The 20,659-nt window shown below is 38.2% G+C and overlaps 2 protein-coding genes across 2 annotated transcripts in view; one reads left to right on the forward strand and one right to left on the reverse strand.

Annotated features, from left to right (window-relative positions):
• The window catches only part of GDAP2 (ganglioside induced differentiation associated protein 2), a 138,555-nt gene extending 132,569 nt beyond the window's left edge, over positions 1–5,986 (reverse strand). Inside the window, exon 1 of the mRNA XM_012643423.1 lies at positions 5,775–5,986. The gene's annotated coding sequence lies outside the window, so the exon portion shown is untranslated. The remainder of the gene's footprint in view (positions 1–5,774) is intronic.
• A 90-nt stretch (positions 5,987–6,076) lies between these two features.
• The window catches only part of WDR3 (WD repeat domain 3), a 40,751-nt gene continuing 26,168 nt past the window's right edge, over positions 6,077–20,659 (forward strand). Inside the window, exons 1-12 of the mRNA XM_012643424.1 lie at positions 6,077–6,108; positions 8,844–9,046; positions 9,974–10,183; positions 12,048–12,166; positions 13,779–13,857; positions 14,786–14,881; positions 15,817–15,930; positions 16,115–16,216; positions 16,670–16,767; positions 17,347–17,454; positions 17,993–18,223; positions 20,624–20,657. Coding sequence (XP_012498878.1) covers positions 8,876–9,046; positions 9,974–10,183; positions 12,048–12,166; positions 13,779–13,857; positions 14,786–14,881; positions 15,817–15,930; positions 16,115–16,216; positions 16,670–16,767; positions 17,347–17,454; positions 17,993–18,223; positions 20,624–20,657 — 1,362 coding nt within the window. The 5' untranslated portion in view covers positions 6,077–6,108; positions 8,844–8,875. The remainder of the gene's footprint in view (positions 6,109–8,843; positions 9,047–9,973; positions 10,184–12,047; positions 12,167–13,778; positions 13,858–14,785; positions 14,882–15,816; positions 15,931–16,114; positions 16,217–16,669; positions 16,768–17,346; positions 17,455–17,992; positions 18,224–20,623; positions 20,658–20,659) is intronic.

Below are 20,659 nucleotides of genomic sequence, written 5' to 3' on the forward strand. Positions count from 1 at the left end.
ACCATAATAAAAAAAATTCCATTAAACACAAATACAGTTTTTAGTTTGCAAACTTGAATATCAACTTTCAGAACAAAATGGCTTCTTTAAAATAACTTTTCCTTCTGACTCTAAGTAACACTTGGTTACAGAACATTTGAAAAATACCAAAATTAAGGAGGAGGGAAAAAACCCTCAAATTTTGATGTATTTATTATCTTTTTCTGTGATAGTTAAAATCATACTAAATGTAAAATTTTGAATCCAGCTTCTTTAGTATTTTAAGGTAAATATTTCCACATGTAATTACCCAGTGAGGCAGAGGAAGTAGGGTACAATATAAGAGTTTGGGCTCTGCTATCAGAAAGTCTGAGTTTGGGTCTAGGATCCATCACTTAATAGTTGTGTTATCCTTGACTCTAAGCCAGAGTTTCTTTATTTCTAAAATAGAGGTCATTAACTCCTAGGATTATTGTGAGGAGTAAACGAGATAATCTGTGTCCAACCTGCATAGCAGAGCACCTGGTATAAAGCAAGGCACGTTAAAAGTTACCTGTTATAACTTTCTCAAGAGCCAATGTGAAAGTCACCTGCACCACTGTTGAGATGAAAGTATCTCTCCATATGTGGCAAAAACCAAAACACTCTGTCAAAGACTTCTAACAGGCACCACACAGACATATCAAATACAAATTGCTAAATTAAGATTTGCTTTTATATATCTCAATGTAATAAATTCCCTTGTAATGACTTGTTAATCGCTAACACCTAGGTTAACTCAACATTGGTTTTCTCTGATTCTGTTCCTGTGTCACTAGAAAAAAGAAAATCAGGTGATTGTCCTGCCTGCTGTCAAAAAAATGCGTGCCTTCTAACCTCACCTGAGCCCTCTATCAACACCACCTTCCTCTCTTTTATACTGCTTGCTCTGAGGAAGCTATCCTCCATGACTTGAGGACACTCAAGCAGCCAATGGAGAGGCCCCCATAGGAAGAAATTAAGGGTTCCTGTCAATAACAAGCATCAACTGTCAGGCATGCGAATGAATCACCTTGGAGTGAATTCTCCAGTCCCAGTTGGGCTTAAAACGACTTCATCCCCAGCTGACATCTTGATTGCAACCTCATGAGACCCTGAATCAGAACCACACAACCAAGCCACTACTGAATTCCTGATCCATAAAACTGGTAAGATAATAAATGCTTATTTGCCTACTATGTCCCAGGCTTCATTCATTCAAGCACCTTAGGTACTTACTTTCTGTCCAGTAGAAGAGATGGAGCCACAAAAACCACACAAACATATAATCATAGAAATAAACACATAGTTAAAATCTGTGATAAGTGAGTTATAAAGAACAAGGGGAGCTAATCTAGATTGGTGAAGCAGAGGATGTCTCTTCCAGAAAGTTACAGTTAAGACCAAAAGAGTTTTACAGACAGAGGTAAGGGTAAATATGGGAGCTTTAAGGCGATAAAGAGTCTAGGACATTAAAGGAACTGAAAGAAAACCCTATGGCAGGTATATACCTAATATATGTAACGTATCTAATACCCCGTAGCTCACTAATCCTTCCAATAATTTCACAAAGTAGGTATTCTAACTCTTATTTCACAGTGAGGGCATCAAGACCAAAAGGATCAATAACCACCCAAGGTAATGTAACTAGTAAGTGGCATGCTGAGATTCAAATCAAGGATGAGCTGGTACTAAAACCCATGCCACTCCCACTACATCCTATCACATTGACTCCTCCTCTTCCTGCTGCTCTGAGAAAAGAAAGATCATAGTTCAGTTACCTTAATGTCCTTCCAATTCAAAATCTATCTTCGTTCCTTTTAACTTTCAAGTGATTTTAGGTTATAGTCCACATATTTAAACCCGCCCAAACTCCCTTAATTTAAGCATTTTACTCCACTTGACAATTTCTCCTCTTAAGAGAGTGCAATAACACCAATTCTCCCTTCATGATATCTTCATCTCCTTTTCCCCTTAGTCTTCCCTAGTCTCAAAATTTTTTCTACCCCATTTCTTCTTCAGAATCTCAAACTCCTGTTTTTCACCACTTAACTTTTTAAGAGTAATCTGTTTTGCAGCTCTACTTCTTCTTCTGCCATTTATTCAACCTATTGCAGTTTTGCTTCTTCTTTATAACAAAACTAAGACTCTTTCAAGGTCAACAATAACTTCCCAAATGTCAAATCCAAGAGTTAATTAAAATTTAGTCACATTTATTATTGATCATCCCCTCCTTGAAACTCTATTCTCTTCTTTGACAGTGTACTCTGGTGGTTTTCCTATATCTCCAATCATACCTTGTCAGTACAGTTAGTTGGATCTTCCCAGCTTTTGAAAGTCATTGTGACCCATAATATACTGGATGTTAAATGAGCATTAAGTGATGCTCATAGCTCTTACTGTAGGGCAAAATTTAATGGCATTTTATGGAAAGTGTCACAGTATTTAACAAAGGTTGAATTCTTTTTCAGCTCCATCTGTAAACAGAAATTGATTTTTCTCATCAAAAAGAGATTGGAATCTCTCCCTTCCCTAAACACACACATCTTGGCAATAAAGCAAATGGAGCCACAGACCCAAGCTAGGCAGGAAAACCTGATCCCTGAAGGAACAGTGGTTCTTAATATTCTCAAGGTTCCAAGCCCCTTTGAGAATCATATGAAAGATAAGGACCCTTTCATCCCCCAAAATGTGTGCATAAGCTCATGTAGGTACAGATTTGCAAATAAATTTGAGAGGTTTCTCACACTCAGATAAAGAATCCAGTGATAGAAAGAATGCAGAATGCTCAAGTGAGGGAGGGAGGAGGGGAAGTCTGCAGCAATTTACAGCCACAACCAGAATTTTGGATAACAGTAAAGGGGAGCAAGACTTTCCATTGAAAGTCAATCAGTTCCATTCTTTGAACAAGTTCATAAGCAAAAACTAAGCCTTAGTAAAAAAGGCTCCTGAAGCAAGACATTAATGTCCTAGTATAAAAAAGCCTACATCAGATAAACAGAAAATTCCAGAATGGATCAGATCCATTTCTTAGCCATACTATCTTCAGTACATTAATGGAAGAGGACCTAAAGACACAGAGAACCCACTATGTATCCTTTATAATGCTAATGTACAGTGTGAATAGTTCACATTACACTGTATCTTATCTTTTCCCCAAAATCCTATCATCTTTTAGTTTAAGAAGTCCTCTAAATATTGCCTTATATGAATAACTGGGTTGCCTAGAGAGATCCGATTTTATTGTTCAAGACTGGGGAAAATTTGGCAGAATGCCTTGGATTACTGTCTCAAAAAACCTGATTTTTGTCCGGATAAAAAGAAAATGGTATCATTTGAGAGAGAAAAATGAGAACTTTTAACCTGTTTATCCTCCCTTCAAAATGTTTACATTGATTAGATAGGCCTGGATAAAAGTATAAGAGTTGGTCCATGCATTTGGCCGCCATTAATTACTAGCTCTATTTCATTGTGTTTGTATAAATTACAGGTTTACCAGTCTTCACGTCTTTACATTTCAATATTTAAAAGTTCAAAGTATGTTAGAATACTGTGCACACTACCTTCATCCAACACCAAATCTATTATAATTAAGAATCATTAAAAAAAAAAAAAAAGGCAGGGCGCGGTGGCTCACGCCTGTAATCCTAGCACTCTGGGAGGCCGAGGCGGGTGGATCGCTCTGAGCTCAGGAGTTCAAGACCAGCCTGAGCAAGAGCGAGACCCCGTCTCTACCAAAAAATGGAAAAAATTAGCCAGGCATGGTGGCGCATGCCTGTGGTCCCAGCTACTCGGGAGGCTGAGGCAGAAGGATCTCTTGAGCCCAGGAGTTTGAGGTTGCTGTGAGCTAGGCTGACGCCAGGGCACTTGCCCCAGGCAAGAGAGTGAGACTCTGTCTCAAAAAAAAAAAAAAAAAAAAAGAATCATTTTATGCAAATAAAAAGAATGACATTTTTTTAAAAAGTTTCTCAGTTGGAAAAACTAACTGAATTGGTCAAATATGTCTACAATACAGTGTAACAAAAACATTTATAAGCCTGTCAATGGCCCAGGTAAAATTTAACATAATCCAAGTCATCCAAAGCACATGCCCTAATAGTGAATTAGTAGTACCACCTTCATATTAAATGAACTGCACTATGTTTCAATTACAAGTATTAATACACAAAGCTACTTGAAACTTAAATAAGAAAGTAGGGTTATACCCTTGAAATAATGTATAAGGAATTTTTAAAGAGGTATTATCTTAGCACTCAATCACAGTTGTTCTGATACCAACTGTTATTAAAAGTTTTTTCATCTATGGTTGTCCCTTCCCATAATATTTAACAATGCAAGAGATTTTTTTTTAAAAAATCATGACTCATTCAAATATAAAAACAAACATATGTTCAAAACTCAAAAGAAACCAGGCAGATGGTAAATAAAAAAAATCCCAGAAATTAGACACATTAATAAATTAGGAATATTGAAATAAACATGCAAAAGGGGGCAAAGCTTTCACTGAATCTCCAAGAGATAGAATATGCATGTCTAGAAAAAAATTATGTAGCATCAATGTCAGTTATCTACAGTTTACATAGTTGCAAAACAGCTTTTTGAGAATCAAATCATCCAAGGAATGTTATTTAGATAGAATCTAAGCTACGTAGTTTTCCACTGAAGAACACGCTTTTCATACTATAATAACATAATGTGGAGCACCTACAGAAGCACCTATATTAATCATATATACCCACCCAAATGTCCCCTTCCCCACCAAACTTCTTGAAATAGTAGTTTGTTGCTACAATTTCTTCCCTTCTCATTCATCCAATCCATAGCAATTTTGTTTCAAAATGCCTATGCCCCCTAAAAAACAAACAAACAAACAAACACAAAAAACAACAACCTATACTGTTTCGGCTATCCAGTCTCATCATATGCATTCTCTACAATTGCAATTTTCTTGAATATGGAACATTAGCTGAATATGTCTTAAAAACCTCAAGAAATGTCTGAAGAAAATCAGATAATGTAGACAAAAGACTAATTTCTAGGCTAGCTACAGATAGCTTGCTCACTAAGCGATGGCAGCAGCTAACTTCTATTCTATAGCTATATGTTAGCTTTAATTCTGCATAGCTCTACACATCAGAACTCATACTAAATACTTCCATGCAGCTCAAGAATAAAAGCGGGCAGAACTGCAAGAAAGAAAACCTAATTCCCACCTGGAGACAGAGCACCTAAGCCTCAGTCAGCCAACAAGGAGGAGACAGCCCGGGTCACTTCCCCCTCAAGCGGCCAGAGAGCGGAAACACAAAGCCAGGCCAATGTCACTCCTGGGATTGCGGGAACCCAGACAACTCAGCATCCTGGGCTCAGCGTTTATTCAACCCTGACCCGAGCTGCTCTCGGTTCGTGGAACGCCCAGTCCACAGGGGCGGCAACAAGGACTTGATTTTGGGTCTACAACTAGCAGGGCTCCCAGCCGCCCTATTTCACCTGCACCCAGGGCGCGCGCCTCCTAGGCTACGGTCCCCCACGTCCCTTGTGCCCGCGTCTGCCTACCCTCTCTCTTCTCGTCGACACGGCGTCCCCGACAGTGCCTTGGATGAGAACCCAACCAACAGATGAGGAAGAAGAGCCAGGCTCATTCTTCCAGAGAACGGACAGAACTAACACTGTGCCCGCACCCGCTTCTCGGGCCGAGTCCCGTGCGCCTCCAGCCGCGCCCCCAGGCCGCTCCGCCCCGCCCCGCCCCGCCTTCCCTCCCGCTCCGTCTAGCCTCTCACAGCACTTCGGTGGTCCCATCCGGACGGCGGGCGGGGCGGGTTAAGCTCCTGGCAAAAGGCGGCCGAGCGACATCTCCGGACAGCCCTCAGCAGAAGCGCGTGGGCTAAGGCGAATCAAAGTCCCTGGAAGCTGGAGTGATCAGCCGCAAATGCTCTGGGCGGCGAAACGCCGGCTTCCGCTCCCAGCCAGAGCTCACCAATCAGAGCCCGACCTCTCCGTCATTTCCTCCTAGGAGGCAAAGAGAACGTCTGGCGGAAGAGGGTCCTGGAACGGACCCGGAAGGGGTGGGTGCCGTGGGCGGGTCCAGTCGGCTGGAACCTCGTGGAGGCTGAGGTGAGGTCTAGAGGTGCGCGGCTGTGGCTGAGCATCTTTGCTCCGCAACTCGTGTTTGGCTGATCCTGGCTGCGGCCTGCGTGGCTGTCAGCAACAGCCGTGGCGGGGGTATTTGGGGAGGGTCACTAGGGTGGGGGGAACGCTGGTGACTGCGGGCGTCCCCACAGTAGTACTTGGGAGCAGCTTGGCTACTCCCGCGGTTGGCGCGTGCAGAGGAGAGCGCCTGACCGCACGTGTGCCCGGGCTTGCCTGAGGATGATCCGACAGTGTATTCGGGGTGCGGAAGCCCCCTTCACCCTCCCCTGCCTGAAGACTTGGTTTAGGGATGTGTGACAGGTCGGTTACCACCTTCCAGGCCTTGAGTGCCTCACAGAAACGGTTTTTGGGGAGCGGGGCCGGGAGCTGTGTGTTAGGAAGCAGGGAGGATGGGGTCTCGGAGGAAGGTTAGTTAGGTCGTGAGCTCTCTCGAAAAGGCGGCGAGATCTATGCAAGTTAAACAAAAGCGACCAGTGCCAAGTTGTACGGAAGGTAGTTTAAATACTGGGGCAATGGAAAAGGCTTGGACAATTGGGTTTACCCGGAAGGAAATGGGCCTCAGAGGATAACATTGATTAAAATAGGTAGAGGAGAGAATACATGGTATTCTAGGTGAGAGAAATAAAAGCAAAATCACAGGACAAGGAAGGAAACCAACCAGCCTGACAAGAGAAGGCTATTCAAGAATTGGGAAGGATAGATAGGATGAGTTTTTGGAAACTGGCAAACAATTTAGCCCTTTCCAGGGCTATTGGGTAGCCCTTGAAATTTGAAAAGATTAGTCGGTAGTATTCTGATTTTTAAATGAGAAGAGTGAAAAACACGGAGGCAGAAAGAAGTGTTAGGTGGAAAACTAGTGCAATAGCTCAGTGATAAAGAGCTGGAACTGAAAGTGCTGGAAAGAGAGAGAGGGATCCTACTTTAGAGAAACAATCGGGTAGAGTTGACTGAGAAATAGACAAAGACAAGCAGTTTAGTGTAGTGGTTAAAAGCAGAAATTTTGGAGTTAGGCCAGCTGGATTGGAATCTGGCTTTGGCACTTAACTATCCAAATGATTTGGCTAGCTATTTAGCATCTCTAGGTCTAGGTTTCTTGCCTGTACAATGGAGATAAGAATAATAACCTACCTCGTAGCATTATTTGGAGAATTGTTTACACTTGTATTTACAATGTGCTAGATGCTTTTCTAAGTGCCCTGCATATGTTAACTCATTTCATTAATTACCATATGTAATTAAACTGCATATGTTTACTTAGTTATGTACATTTAGTATATCAGTTACCATATTGAAGCACTACACCTTGGCTGCTACAGTAATTTTTATTAATAAGCCAAAGTTTATAACAAGGTTGTGAGTCTGAGTAGCTGGGAAGTTTGTGTTTCAGAGTCAGAAAAAATGAGAGGAGTTCAGGAAGTAAGGTAGATGTGGTTATAGATGTGTTAAATGTGATACTACAGGTATTCAAGAAGGGATATCCACTAAGTATTTGGAACTCTATAATGAGTATTCTGGAAATAGAGATGTGGGAGTCCCTGGGCCTAGGCATGGCTATATGAATTCGTCAAGGAAACTACTGCAGGAGGAGGTGATAGATGGCCAAACTCTAACGTGAGGAACAACTACAGTTAAGAGGTTGGAGAAATTGGGTAAGAATTAATCACATGACCTAGTCTTAGAGCATTATCACCATGTTAGTATTATCTTTTCTTGATTTTTTTAATTGGCTTTATGTTAGTTTATGAGAAAAACAATGAGGCCAGTAAGTGATTACTAACAAAAAATATTAGCAGATTTGGGATTGAATATTTGTCTGTTAAAGTTGACTAAAATAAGCAGCTTATAATCAGAAAGAAACCCTATAGAGTTAAACCAAACAACAACAACAAAACAACCAAAAGAAACAGCTCCCCCCCAAAAGGCTATAATCTTGTGTTTTTTAAATTGCATGGGTGTTTTGAGATATGCTTTTCACTTTTTTATGTTGAAAGCTGACAAGATTGGCTCGTTATCTCCTTCACCTCTTGTTCTTTTACGCATAACCAGCGTTTTCAGTGAATTTGGTAAAAGTGCAGAAACGATGATATCTTTCAAACATAGTGGGCCAAGTTGCTCTACCATTTTTCTGTGTCAAGAGGAGGTGGCTGCTCTATTATTGAAATCCAAGGACAGACCTGCATGAACTAGAACACTAATTCTCAAAGTGTGGTCCAGGAACCACAGCAGCAGCATCACTTGGGAACTTATTAGAGATGAAAAATGTTAGGCCCCACCCCAGACCTATTGAATCAGAAACAGGTGCTGGGAGATGAGATGTATTCATAAGCCCTCTGGGTAATTTGGATGTATATTAGAGTTTGGGGACCACTGTACTAGAAGGTAAGCCATGAGGTCAGAGATTTTGTCTTATTTAATATATCTCTAGTGTCTGGAACAATGTCTAATTAATAGGTTTATAATAAATATTCATTGATAAATATGTTCAGTCTCATGCTGCGAACCTCAGTGTAAAAATTTTGATGCTGGTTGAAAGGGCAGAAGTGAATTATTCATCTGCACTGAGGCTATAATGTCAGATATTCATGAGGTGGGCATGACAGTTTGAAACTTGAGAAGTGAAGGATTGAACAGTTCGTATTCACTAGCCTAGCAGAACCGAGACACCCAAAGAACTGTGTTTTCTTTGTTTATATGCACAGATTGCCTCACCTGTGGTATCATACATCATAACATGGGGCTCACCAAGCAGTATCTACGCTATGTTGCTAGTGCGGTCTTTGGCCTGATTGGCAGCCAAAAAGGTAATATTGTCTTTGTGACACTTCGTGGTGAGAAAGGACGCTATGTGGCAGTACCAGCCTGTGAACATGTTTTCATCTGGGACTTGAGGAAAGGAGAGAAGGTGAGCCAAAAATCAACTGGGTTGATATTGATTACGGGTATTTGAGGATGGAGAGGCAGAAGTGGGAGAGCTCTAATTTACCATGCATGGGTTTTTTTGTGTATGTGCCCTTGGAAGAGAAATCTTTTTCCTTTGGGTCTAGATAGTCAAGCATCAAGTTCCTTTGTGTTTTTCTCCACTGAATTCTGAAAACCACAACCAAATGGGAGCTTATTTCATACGTGTCTGTTTGTAGGAATATTTATAGGTCATTATTTGTAGTCATTTATTCCTGATCTATTTTTCTCTACTTTACCAATTGCATTTTTCAAGTTCTACTTATGCTTATAGCCAATTATAAAAATATTAAGCATTTAAAAGGAGTATTACTCTGCTATGTTGACAGAACCTTTTTCTTAGTTATACAGATGAAGCCCAGGGGTTATTAAACTAGGCTGTCATAATCTGACTCTGAATTCCCTAAGCCCACTGCTTCTGCCATATCAAATGTAGGCATTTTGATCTCCTCCATTCATTATGTAACTCCCAAGAGGTTACTTACTTGATACTTGGCACTGCCCAGAGTCCCTTGGGGATAAGACCACTGTAGTACTCTGGTGTCATGCAGATTGGTTTGTCATGAAATAGGGCTCAGTTAAAGCAAGCATGCATTTATAACCCTTTATTGAAAATCATTTAGTATTTCCTAGGATAAAGACTTAGTAATTTATTTCATTGCTTGGGAATTTTTGCACGTATTGTGTCAATGTGAAGCTTTGGAGAAAATGATTTTACCTTTTCTTGAATATTTCATTGCCTAATACAGATAATAATTTCCTATCTCTAATAACTTGAGATGGATTATGAAGTTTCATTATTATTCATAACAATTTTCCCTTGGTTACATGCTTAACTCCTCTACATTGTTTTTGATTTTTATGGTTTTAGATCCTCATCCTTCAGGGGCTTAAACAAGAAGTCACTTGCTTGTGCCCCTCCCCAGATGGGCTGCACTTAGCTGTTGGTTATGAGGATGGGTCTATCCGAATCTTCAGTCTCCTGAGTGGGGAAGGAAATGTGACCTTCAATGGACACAAAGCAGCTGTCACTACCTTGAAGTATGATCAGCTAGGAGGCAGACTGGCATCAGGGTCCAAGGTGAGACTGTGAATCAGGGACCCAGTCTTTAATATATTAAAGGGGCATAAGGATTATGCTGAAAGAGTTTGTTCACAATAATTGTTGGGTGAAATAATAGACTCTCAATGTACAAAATAGTATAGATGGTAGAAATAGTGGTGAGGATGGTTGTGAATTGGGAGGTTCATTTTGTTTCCTGTCATATTCTCTGATAAAAGCCTATTAAATGTAGAAATAAGACAAAGATACCCATGATGACTATTATAAAATGTTATTATGGAAGTGCTACCCAAAGCAGTAAAACAAGGTAAAAGAAAACAAAGACTGGAAGAGATACAATGACAATCATTTGCCTTTGAGTTCTGTAAAAGCAGTAGCTTTCCTGTATTTCAAAAGTTGTAAGTTAGAAAATAAAATGTAAAAAAATTTACTCACAATAGAATGTTGAGTAACAGACATAAAAATAACATGAAACTTTACTGAAGAATGTAATTGAATACTTTTATAGAGGCACAAACCATGTTCTTGAATGGGAAGATAAGGTATGGGAAAGATGCTAGTGTTTTCTAATTAGTTTACATAGTTAAAGCAATTTAAATAGATATCCCACAGGTTTTTGTTGTTGTTTAGAATTTGACCAAGTGATTTCAAAGCACACGTGGAAAAGTGAATTGGAAACACCAAAATTTGAGGAAAGAAGAATACTAAGAAGGGGATTACTTATAAAATAGTGCTTAGACAATTGGCTATTTGGTGAAAAACTTTAAAGCTTTGCTTCATGCCATATACCAAAATGAGTCACAGATTAAAGACTTAAATATTAAAAAAAAAAGCATGTAAACTAGAAATATGTAAGTATTTGATATCAAGGTAGAAAATGATTTTAAATATTTGCAAAGGAAAGAGAAATTATAAAGGAAAAGATTGATTTGAATACTTAAAATATTTATACATTAAAAAACAAATTAAAAGTCAATGGAAAAGGGAAAGTAATATTTTCACTATGAAAAGAAAGGATTACTATTCATCTATTAATAACCTACAGTCAAGTAAAAGATGACACCCAAAGATAGAAACAAACGACATGAATTGACAACTCAAAAGTGATACACATGGCCAATAATCACCATAGAGCATGTAAAAAATTTCTCATTAGTGTTCATAAATGTAAATTAAAATAAGTATTGAGACTCAATATTTTTTACTCATGAAACTGGCAGTAGGTTTTAAGAAAACTGACAATACCCAGAGTTCAATGGATGGTAAACGTGGCCTTGTTATATGTATTCCTGGTAGTTCTAAAGATGTACCCAATCTAGAGATCATTTTGATGGTGTGCATCAGTAACTTTTAAAATAAACATACCTTTTAACGTAAGAATTTCCTATTTTAGTGTTCTAATCAGAGATATGTAAAGAGGTTAATTTACAAGAATGTTCCTTTCTGCATATTTATAATATCAGAAAACTGGAAACTGCTTACATCTCTAAAATGGAAAATAGTATATCCTTAGGATTGATCATTATATAAGCATCCAAAATAAGAACACTCTGGAATGGCATGGAAATAAGGTAAATGATAAAAAGGGGGAGGTTATAAAGTGAATAACATGAACTGAGTTTTCTAATAGGAAAATAACAATCTGGATATATACACAAAGAATGGAGCAATATAAAAAAAAACAAAATATATGGTGATTATTCCTAGATGGTGGAATTAAGGCTAGTGTTTATTCCTCTGCACTTTCTGTATGCTTTCCAAATTTTCTGCAAGGACTATGTATGGCCTTTGTAATAATTAAGTCCCATTGTTTGTCAGGTTAGGCCTTATGTGGTAAAGAAAGTTATTTATTTTATTTTTTTGTATTATTTGATCCCTTTAGGACACAGATATTATTGTGTGGGATGTGATCAATGAAAGTGGCCTCTACCGTCTGAAGGGGCACAAGGATGCCATCACACAAGCATTGTTTCTACGAGAAAAGAATCTGCTAGTTACTAGGTAAAGAAACAATCGTTTCATTTCCAGTTCTTTTCTAGATAAATTCTTTGGAGAGAGTTTCACAGAGTGAACTTGAGTCATTCCTTCCTCCTTTGACCACACTGTGCTTATGCTCACATGTTAGCTTCCTCTTCTGTTTTGCTTTTCTCTCTCCTTTCCACCCTTCCCAAATAGTATAAAGCCTACCCAAAATTAATTATAGCATTTTAAAATTCCCTTTTCTGATTTGTCATTCTTTTCTCCTGATATCAGCTGTTCCATGTTCCTTAACCTTTTGACACACCTGTTATAGGATGAGCTTTGTCTATTTTCTGGATCCCTGGAAAATTAGGAAAGCCGATTGTGGAGCAGTGTGCAAGTGTGAATACCAGGTGTTTAATTTAGGCTGCTTTTTGAGGAGAGATATACTGTACTTTATAGGCCTTCTGAACATCTGTTAGGTTGAAGCATTTGAAATTTCCCTTTGTGTAGGTCAAAAATGATCAGCTATCAACAACTTCATATGGTTCAACCTAATGATTATTATTTCTAAAGAATGGTCCCTAGGAAAGGCTGGGATCTTAAGGTTTGCCAAGCAGTAATTAGAGGAACCATAGTAATGACTCAGAAAATGTTGTAGAGGACCAATGCTATACCCAGGGGTGGATTTGTTGTGGGATAGGATACAGGTGTGTTAGTGTGTCTTGCTCAGATAACACAGATTCTATGAGAGACTGATTCTATAGTTCTAATAGAAAATGTATACATTACAGCTTATGGAATGTAAAGGAAAAGAAATAACACTGTAAAGTGGGGTTAGATGGGATGGACTTTGTAAATCAGGTTTTCAGGGGTTATTTTTTATTTGTTTGTTTTTCCAATTTGCTCGCGAAGGAGTATTGTATTAGATTTATATTAGTGAAAAGGCAGGGAAGGGGCATTTCAGCAGGTAGAGTAGAGGCCATTGGCAGTGAGGGATTATATTAGGGGGTTAAGACCCAATTAATGGGAGGTTTTGAGAGTGGTGCTAGAGAGTCTGATTTTGATTCTGTGGGGAACATTGAGCTAGTGTAAATTTTAAAAATTGGGATTATCTGACAGTAGTATATTAGGCGGGATGAGAGAATAGCAATGGACCAAGAGATCTGATGAGAAGGTATTAAGATAATCCAGGTAGTAGAACATAAATTCAGGTTTGTGTGCAGAAATGGGCTGGAAGGAGTCAAGACTTAGAAACTCCACAGAGTAGGTGCTTCCAGGACACAAAGACTAGCTAGATGTGGGAAACGAGAGAGTGGGAGAGGTCTAAGATATTTCCGTGTTAGACTGTCTGAGAGAATGGCGGTGCTGTGTTGATGGAAACCCAGAAGGAAAGCATGATGGATCAAGTTCTGTGTCCTTTATACTCTGAATTCAGTCATTTTCGTGCTTACTGATGAAACATTTTCTGCATGAAAATAACTGCATGGAGAGTTAGGATTTTTGCTTTTCAGGAGAAAGGTTGGGTAGAATAGAAGCTTTAGACATTATTGCTATATATCATCTTTTTAAAGCAGCAAATGAATCCTTGAACTCCCTGTTAGCTGAATGATTCTTCCTAAAAAAAAGATTTTTTTCCTATTTCTTCTTTTAGTGGGAAAGATACCGTGGTGAAATGGTGGGACCTTGATACCCAGCACTGCTTCAAAACAATGGTTGGCCACCGAACTGAGGTACATGTAGGATCATGGGCTCAGGGAAAGAATGGCAAGGCAAAAAGGAAAAGGTGGTTTTCTTCTCTGCCCCCCCCCTTTTTTTTTTTACTGCTCACAATAATCATCATATGGCATCTTGGGAGACAGAGAGGCTGATTTGGTGGAAGCAATGCCCAGCATTGGAGCAGATACAGCTGCTCTGGCATTTAGTAAAAATTGGCCTTGGATAGTTTTTAATCCATGAACTTCATCATTTTTAAATAGTAAGTATCCACCTTTATTATTGTAGGAAAGTTTAATGATACTGTGTGTGTATAGTGCCTGGCCCCATGACAAGTAAACAGCAAATTGTAGCTGTTTAAATAATAGTTACCTGAAAATAGATCTATTCAATTCAGTTCAGGAACTGTTTGATACATCTTTGCATCCTTCTCAGTGCTTTGTTCATAAAAGGCTTTCACAAACATAATACCTGGAATTAGTGAGGAGAAAAAGTTTAAATTTTTCTACTTGATTTGCAACAATATTATTATTTTCATTGTTTAATTCCTGGATAGTTAAAGCTGAGAATTATACAATAGACGTTAATGGGACATCTTTTATCTGCTGGACACTGCTGAAAGCAAAGAAGTAGAAGACTTAAAATCATTATTTGAGTGGATTCTAGTTAGGATTTATGCTGAACAGCCTTTATACAAATTTGATGATAAGAAGTTAAAGAGGAACTCTTAATGTCATATAAGCAACAATTTCACTGCAGGCCATTTTTTTCTCTGTAAAAGTGAGATTTCTGTTAGTGCATTTTGAAAGGTTTGCCTTAATATGCCTTTTCTTTGACTTTGAATTGCCAAAGAAATTTCGCTACAGTGTACTTTTGGAACATCACATTATACAACACGGAATCTGTTAAAAATCATATTGTTTGAATCTTTTTATACTCTTATAGGTATGGGGATTGGTTCTGGTGTCAGAAGAAAAGCGACTCATCACTGGGGCCTCAGACAGTGAACTGAGGGCTTGGGACATAACCTATCTGCAAGAGGTAATTACTTTTTTTGGATCATGGGCAATATCATGTTTTAGTAGTTTTATAGGCTCATTGTGTTTAGAATCAGGTGTAATTATTGAGTTCTTCACATAGTACTGGAAGGAATTCGTAATCACATTGATAACCGGCAACTTTTAAACAAACGTTTTCTTCATTATGCTTATTGCCCTCATTTATTTTAGCTCAGAAGAGGGGTAGCTTTAGGCTTACAGCTTCTGGTAATGCTAATGTTTCAGTTTGTGGCATTTTTAGCCTGATATTGCTGGACCTTTGGGTGTCCATAGATTGACTTCAGAGTATCTATGAACCTTTCTCCTCAAAAATCTATGTAGAATTTATGTGTGTTTATAAATATGTATATTCGGAGAAGATCTATAATTTTTTCTCAGATACGCAAAGAATTTGTGTAGGAAAAAAAGGTTATGGGCCTTAGGTTTAGCTAGAGTTAGGTGTGTGCTGTAGTGTCCAGTAGCCATTTTGATGGGTTGTACATTAATAGGCAAGGGTGTTTTTTTTATTATTTAAGGAGAAAATATCACCTTTCTTGCAATGCCTTTGCAATTCCTAATGCCAATGTGAATCTTTCCCTTTAGAACATGGTAGACCTTTCACCTAAGAACAGAGAAAGTTTTAAAGTTAATGAAGAGTGGGTCATTTTTTCACTATTGTTGCTTGAATAGTAGTCCTTCTACTATAGAAAGTTATTGGAGATAGTATAATGAGTAATGTTTTGTTTGTATATGATATAGTCAGTTTTTAATAAATTTTTGTACCTGTTCTGCCATTGAAGAGATTTGATCAGAGAGGTAACTGAATGGAAGCTATTAGTGGCCATAGGGAAGGTTTCAAAGTCATTAGGGTTAAGAGTCACTTCCTGGAACATGTTATTTCAGCTTTTATTTTCCCATTTTCCCATTTTTATAAAACAGATTGAGGACTTGGAGGAACCAGAGCCCAAGAAAATCAAAGGATCTTCTCCTGGAATACAGGCCACTCTTGAAGCAGAGGATGGGACCCTTGAAATGGATGAAGCTCCCGAGGATGTAATTCATCTTTTTTGTTTTTTATCTTTAATTGAGTTGAATAGCGGGAAAAATGAGAATTGCAGATTGCAATTCTTTTCATTATTTTAGGGAATGTTTTTGTCACCTACATTTATTAGAGCTATATTCTTTTGTAGGTTTAGCAGAACTTACATTTAACCCTTTTCTCTTGCTGCTTCTGTAGCGTATCCTTTCATGCAGAAAAGCTGGTTCCATAATACGAGAAGGAAGAGACAGAGTTGTGAACCTCGCAATTGACAAGACAGGCAGGATTCTTGCTTGCCATGTAAGTACTTAGGAGAAAATAACAAGGAATAGGCTGTTCCTTTCAGATACTCATTCTTCTTTCCTATTCAGTGTAGAGATGAATTTTTTAAATCATATTAATAATTCATTATAGGATACTAACTGGACCTATAATCCCTAACTTATCTCAGCATAACAACAAAAAAAATAATTTGTTTTATTTTTCTTATTATTAGCAACCATTTATTAAATGCTGGCTTTTCTAAGCTGTTTGAAAGCATTTAACTTCTTGTTTGGTATTCAGAGTAATGTTGTGAGTAGGAAGTGGTATCCCCCGTTTTACAGATGAGACAACAAACCCAGAGATTTTAAGTTGCCTAAGGTATTACAACTAGTAAGGGAAGAAAAAGTAAATGTTATTGTTTAGTTCTTACTGAGAATAAGCTAAATTATAAATTGCCTCTCCTCTCACATCAACCTTTTGCTTTTCTAGGGAACTGATTCTGTACTAGAAGTGTTTTATATCCTTTCCAAAGAGGAAATTCAGAAGAAAATGGATAAGAAGATGAAGAAAGCTAGAAAGAAAGCAAAGTGTGTTTTATTAATATTTACTAATGATGAAGTATCCTGGGTGGGCCATGTGTTACTGAAAAAAAACTGACTTCTTTAAGGAAATATTTACTCTATTACCAGTTACTGTTAAAAGCTAGAGAAGACCAAGTTTATCAAGTCTCAAAGAAATAAAAAGTCAACTGATTTGGCAAATCTTTTGAGAGCTACTCTGGTTTATTTGACATGGTTGGATTGTTAGGTGTAAGTTAATGAGTTTTTTTTTAAAAGTCCTCAAGTTAGAAAAGTATGCCAGAAACATTTCAGTGAAATCATTTGAATTACAGAGACTTGTTCCAGGAACTTGTTTGAGTTGTTGTATTCAGAATCCATTTTTTGAGGGTACCTATTAAATGAAATAATACTTTATATTTATGACACTGTTGTTCAAAAAGCGTTTCCACATTAACTACATTGTTTAGTTCTTATAATAATCCTTTGTGGTTAAGTGACTTTCCCAGAATCACACAGCTTGTTGGTCCTGGGGCCAGATTTTGAACTCAAGTAAGAGCAAAGGTGCTTCTGAAAAAATGATATCTTGATACTTTTTTTCCCCTCTAGGCTAACTTCTGGCAAAGGGGAAGAGGAAGACCTTGAAATCAATGTTGAAATGACTCTGAAAGATGAAATCCAAAGGGTGGCTAATATTAAAACTTCTGCCAAAATCAAGTGAGTAAAAATAAATTATCTGAAATTATAGAAATAGTAAGCTGCAAAGTAATATTGGCTTCTTCATGCCATTTGTAAGCTGTCTATATGAAGTGTATACTTGGAGACAGTGATTGTAAGACACCTATATCACACTTTGCTTCTATTGCCCTCACCAGCCATGGGCCTACTTATTATCTCATATTTGGATTATTATAGTAACCTTTTTGCTGTTCATTTACTGTCCTTTCCTGCTGCCAATTAAAAAAAAATGTATATCCCATGTTCAGAAAGGATGTAAGGTCACTTACAAAAAATATATACACGAAAACAAGGTATATGTCGGAAATGGATCTGAGCCCAAGTATTTTTGACTTAAAAGACTATATACTCAACTACTACTCAGTATGCAGACTGCTCTTATTTGTAAAATTCTTTATATTAATATTTGTCCAAACTTCATATAGATTGAGGACATTATAAGGCCTTTCCCCTAGAAAAAATTAACCTTGTGAGCAAAGATGGTAACTAGAACATTTATGATTATTTTCCTGTACAGATCCTTTGACCTGATTCATTCACCCCAAGGAGAGTTAAAGGCTGTCTTCCTGCTGCAAAACAACCTGGTGGAATTGTATTCATTAAATCCATTCTTGCCTACTCCTCAGCCTGTCAGGACAAGCAGAATCACCATCGGGGGTCATCGCAGTGATGTACGGACTTTGTCATTCAGCTCAGACAATATTGCTGTCCTTTCAGCCGCAGCTGATTCCATTAAGATATGGAACAGGTTTGTGGAATGATGTTTCCTATAGCTGTATCCAGTAGTAGTTTTTTTCCTTTGAAATATTTTTTGGGTACTCTTGATGGTTAGTTATTAGCTTCTTAAGGCCCTAAATACAATTCTTTCAAAATACATCTTCAGTACATTTTGGCCATTGGCCTGTGGAGTTTACAGTAGAAAAAATTGCCTTTTTAAATGTGGTGCAAAAAATGCAAACTTATTCCATGTGTGGAGCTTGTAGCTGTCCTTGGCTAGAGAAAAACACACAACTATACAGCCTACTCTTCAAATTAAAAAACAAACAAAAAAAACCCCAGTAGATTCTTAGTAATACCCAATGGTTTTACCTAAATTTCTAGATGATTGTTTCACACCTTTCCCTCTAGTACCTCTAACACCTTTAAGCTGAGACCATGCTTTCTAATTCACTGAAAAAAATGGAAGCATCTAGAAGAGAACATTCATATGCTCCTATTATACTTGCCGATTTAGCTGTGTCTGTATATGTAATTTTCTTTCCTCATTACTATGTTGGTGCTCCTAACCAAAGCTGACCACAGCTTGTATTCGATGTCTCCTCTCCTCTTTTAGCAATTTTCCCTCTCTGTTAGATGAGTCCCATGAGCATGCACCTGTGTGATAATATCTCCTATCTTAAAAAAGATAATGATCCTCTCTCAACCCTACATTACTCTCTGGTTACTGCCCAGTTCTCTGATTTCTTTTCTCCATTCTGTCTTTATCTGTCTCCCATCAGGCTTTTATCCCTATCATTTTACCAAAATAGTTCTTGTCATGCCATCAGTGATCATGTTTCTAAATCCAGTGACCTATAAGCTTCATTTCATGCTCTCGAATTGATAACTTTCTCTTTTTGAAACACTTTCTTTGGTTTTCATTATTTCCCCTCTCCTTGCTGGAAGTCTCTTCTCAGTCCTAGCTGGATCCTTCTTATCTTTATGTCCTCTAAATGTTAGAGCACTTCAGAGTGGAGTCTTTGGACCTTTTCTCTATCTAAACTCACTTTATGTGATCTCTAGTCATGAAATTTTCTCTATATGATGACACATAAATATATATCAAGCTTTAGTCTCTGCCTTGAACATCATCAGACTGATATATCCAAATTGTTTGTATCACCACTCAGATGTCTAATTAATCATCTCAAACTTTTATATTTTCCACACCAAATTAAGATCTTCATTTCTCCAAAAATCTCCCCACCTGCTATTCCTACAGGTTTCCCTTCTTAGTAAAGAATTACTTCCTACCATTTGTTCCAGCCTAAATCCTTGAAGCCATCCTTGATTCTTTCTCAAATCCCATATCCATCCAATCCATTAGCAAGTCTTACCAGCTCGACCTTCAGAACTTATCCTACCACTTCTCACCACCAGCACTGCCACCACCCCAATTCAAACCACCCTCATCTCTCATCTGGATAATTGTTAATAGCCCCCGACTGGTCTCCCTCCTTCCTTGCTTGCCCCTCTGTAATCCATTCTCAACACAGTAGCCAGTGTAATCTTTTTATAATGGAAGTTAGATCACTTCCAATAGTTCCTTCTCACTCTAAAAGCCAATGTCCTTACGGTTTTCTCTTACTACTCTCCTGCTTCACTAGCGCCAACTGGCCTTCTTGCTGTCCCTTAAACACAGTAAGAACATGCCTGCCTCATGGCTATTGTGCTCCTGTTCTTTCTACCTAGAACCTCTTTCCTATGAATCTGTAGGTTTATTCCCTGTCATCTTATCAGATGACAGTCCTGTCATCCTTTCCCTACCTCTTGCACTCTTCATCCCCTTTACCCAGCACTGTGTTTCTCCATGGCATCTACTGTTATCTGATATACCAAATATTTGTGTGTTTATCACTCCCAAAGAATGTTAAGCTTTATGAAGTTAGGGACTGCTTCTATTTTATCTGCTGTTAAATCTCCAGCACCTAGAACAGTACCTGGAGTATTATGGGTATTCAGTAAGTGTTTGTGGAATGAAGTGGGTATCTCATATGTATCTGTTGAATGGATGAATATTTATGGTCCTATAAAATGAACTTTACTTGTAGAGATATGTAATGATATCCTGATTTGACTTGCAATCCTTCAGGCTCACTTAGTTCTTGGTAATGGCATATTGGGCTCCGTGGAGCCCAGCAGATACTTATCTCTACCGTGCGTTTGTATAATCTCTGCTTCATAGAATTAGGAGGTCATTACAAAGATAAAAAAATTTGGCGCTGTTTAGCATTTTCTCCTTTGACTGTAATTAGGTCTGAGCCAAGACTCTCATCTTCTTTCGGTTGATCTAGGCATGGCTAAGAGTGCGTTGAAACGCACGCACTGACCTCTAAGATGGAGAAGCAGGTTCTCTTAACATGAGTTCTCTATTCCTTCTTTCTCACAGGTCTACACTGCAGTGTATTCGCACGATGACCTGTGA

Source organism: Propithecus coquereli, unplaced genomic scaffold (genome assembly GCF_000956105.1).
Source record: "Propithecus coquereli isolate 6110/MARCELLA unplaced genomic scaffold, Pcoq_1.0 Scaffold197, whole genome shotgun sequence".
NCBI classification, from domain to species: Eukaryota; Metazoa; Chordata; class Mammalia; order Primates; family Indriidae; genus Propithecus; species Propithecus coquereli.